This window comes from Cyprinodon variegatus, unplaced genomic scaffold, assembly GCF_000732505.1.
Source record: "Cyprinodon variegatus isolate N-32 unplaced genomic scaffold, C_variegatus-1.0 Scaffold1426, whole genome shotgun sequence".
NCBI classification, from domain to species: Eukaryota; Metazoa; Chordata; class Actinopteri; order Cyprinodontiformes; family Cyprinodontidae; genus Cyprinodon; species Cyprinodon variegatus.
The window spans coordinates 46111-48549 of NW_015151879.1; the positions used below are offsets into that span (position 1 = coordinate 46111).

Consider the following 2439-nt stretch of genomic DNA (forward strand, 5'->3'; position numbering starts at 1 on the left):
ATTACAAAAAGTTATAAAAACAAACCACTTGACTTTGTTTTCCAAGTTTGAAGACCTTTCGCTTCCCATCCAGGAAGCTTTCTCAATTCAAAATGTCTGGATTAGCGTTGAGTTCCAGGCTTTTATTAATTAGCCCAACAAAAGCCTTGTAATAGTTTAGAAAACATGTACACTGAAACTGAAAAACCAGCTCCACCCCTTAAGAATGGGCGTCGTTGAGGTCGTTATTGGCCTACATTAACCGATGGTGGCCCATTCCTCTGAAAAGACAGTCGTTAAGGTTCATTGTTGGCCTGGTGAGATATTTTGTTCCCTGCATAGCGATGGGTTAAGATGCTATTGGGAAAGAATCATTTGTTTCGCTGTGTTATAGATTTTTGAGAGCTGAAACCTGAGTCCCCCCCCCCTTCTCTTAAAGGTTGGTTTTCTCTTTTAACATAAATGGCTTCCTTCACACCCCTTTCAAACCACTTCTCTTCTTTATCTACCATTCTGGTCCTCACACGAATGCCCTTTGCCCTTAAGGTGTATGTGGACAGCAGAATATAAAAATCAGAGCATTCCTCTCTGCAGTGAACTGCAGACACCGCTCTGCTCTGAGTTATTTATAGACACACAATCGGCTCATTAAAAGCTGGATTAAACAATAAAAAACTTGCAATCATGTTCCATTTCAGACATTACCCAGCTGGTTGGCATGATTAATGATGTGATTCCCCTCTGACCTTGAGGTGGATTAACTAAGTAATTGTAGCAAGAAGATAGTTAGACTATTTTACTTAACAGGTTAACAATCTATCATTGATTTGAACTATTCAGGTAACAAACCTTTCAGGACACACAAGGACATCGTAGGGACGTCTTTCTCCCCCTATCCTTTCTTTTTGTTCCTTTTTGAAAACCAGACTTTGGGGAACTGCATTTTTCCTGGATGCATGGTTTTTCCACACTGCTGCTCATCCAAACTTTTCTTGTAGATTTGTTTAATTTGTTATTGCCATGTCAAATAATGTGCGCATGGCTCTTAAGCCCTGGTAGGAGCAAACTGCTAGTGACAGACGGGGAGATCTGATGGCAAACTTTAGTTTGGAGAAATCTATTTCACTTCACTGCTAGTAAAAGTTATCTCCTCTATATTGTTATTTTCCAGGGAAGATATGTTTATTTGTTTTGTAAATTGCAGCGTTAGTAGTTATAGGGTGGCAAGAGATCCATATTTACCCCACAAACATGTCCAAATTGCAAATCTTATTTTGGAAAGCAAGCTTTTATAACCAATGCAAGTAGCCATTTGTAAACAGAGACTGCACAAGGAGAGAGGGGCTCATGCATGCTCTCGCACACTTTGATAGGTGTTCCCTCTTGGAGGCAGGTTCCAGGTTGTGCATAAGCATTTTTTTTTTTTTTTTTTGTGGAGAGGAAGGTTCCTTTCAAAAATTAGGGAAAATCTACACCTTTCATTTCACCAGAGTAAGGGTGGGTAAATACCAATCGATAAAAACAATTTCGATTTTTAGGTTAAAAAGAATATACTTGCCTGCACACTTTGTTCTGCTGACCAGTGGTGGTCCTGGTGCTCCAGTGCCCCCCTCCCCGGGGCGGGTTAGCACGACACTGATGTAGTACTCTGTGTCTGGCTCCAGGTGCCAAACCTTGTAAGTAAGCGAGTTCACCACATAAGTCTCTATCCAGGTCGACTGACTTGCATGGTATTGGATGTCTCGCCGTATGACTGGTCCATCTCCATCTATAGAGTTGATGTTGAGCTGAATGATCAGGTATGTAGACCCTGCATGCAGCAGTTGGGGGGGAGCAACCGGTGTGGGGGGGGCTGTAATAGAAAATTACATTGTTGTGAGTTTATTAAATGCTATTTCTGGTGACCTCTACAACATTCTTGCTGTTTTTATTTTTGCTTGGAATAAAAAAAGACAGTGTGCAAAGCAAGTTATGCCACTCACTGTATAGCATCTTTACTGTCTGAATATAACATCAAAACATTTTAATGACAGAACTGTGACTATGGACCCAGAAATAAACAGAAACTCCACCCTTTGACTTGTGGATTTAAATAAGGATTTTTACTTTCACATTTCATTTGCCCAGAAACAATTTTTACTTGCCCAGTATAATGTTTGATAAATATAGTTCCTAATATTCATTTTTGTATATATATCAATGAAACATGTTTGTTTTTTAAATGTTTTTTGTAATTCAGTATTTTTTAAGTTTCCAGGTTCCTGGTGTTTATATGCATGCATCAGATAATGAACTCAGATTCCTTCCTGCAGATTCTTTTCAAACTAAACTTTGCTTTAAACTGTTGTAAGCTTCGAAAAATATAAATTGTAATGTTAAAAATCTAAAAAGGAACTTGACAGGTTAAAAACTTAAGATAAATCAAAAGAAAGAAGTCAATGTCACAAATGAATAACTTTT

The 2439-nt window shown here is 38.5% G+C and overlaps 1 protein-coding gene across 1 annotated transcript in view; it reads right to left on the minus strand.

Annotated features, from left to right (window-relative positions):
- LOC107103347 (receptor-type tyrosine-protein phosphatase U-like) overlaps positions 1 to 2439 on the minus strand; it is a gene marked incomplete at its 3' end in the record, with an annotated part of 74472 nt that overhangs the window by 45873 nt on the left and 26160 nt on the right. The window contains exon 7 of the mRNA XM_015403020.1: positions 1538 to 1831. Within this exon, the coding sequence (XP_015258506.1) occupies positions 1538 to 1831 (294 nt within the window). The remainder of the gene's footprint in view (positions 1 to 1537; positions 1832 to 2439) is intronic.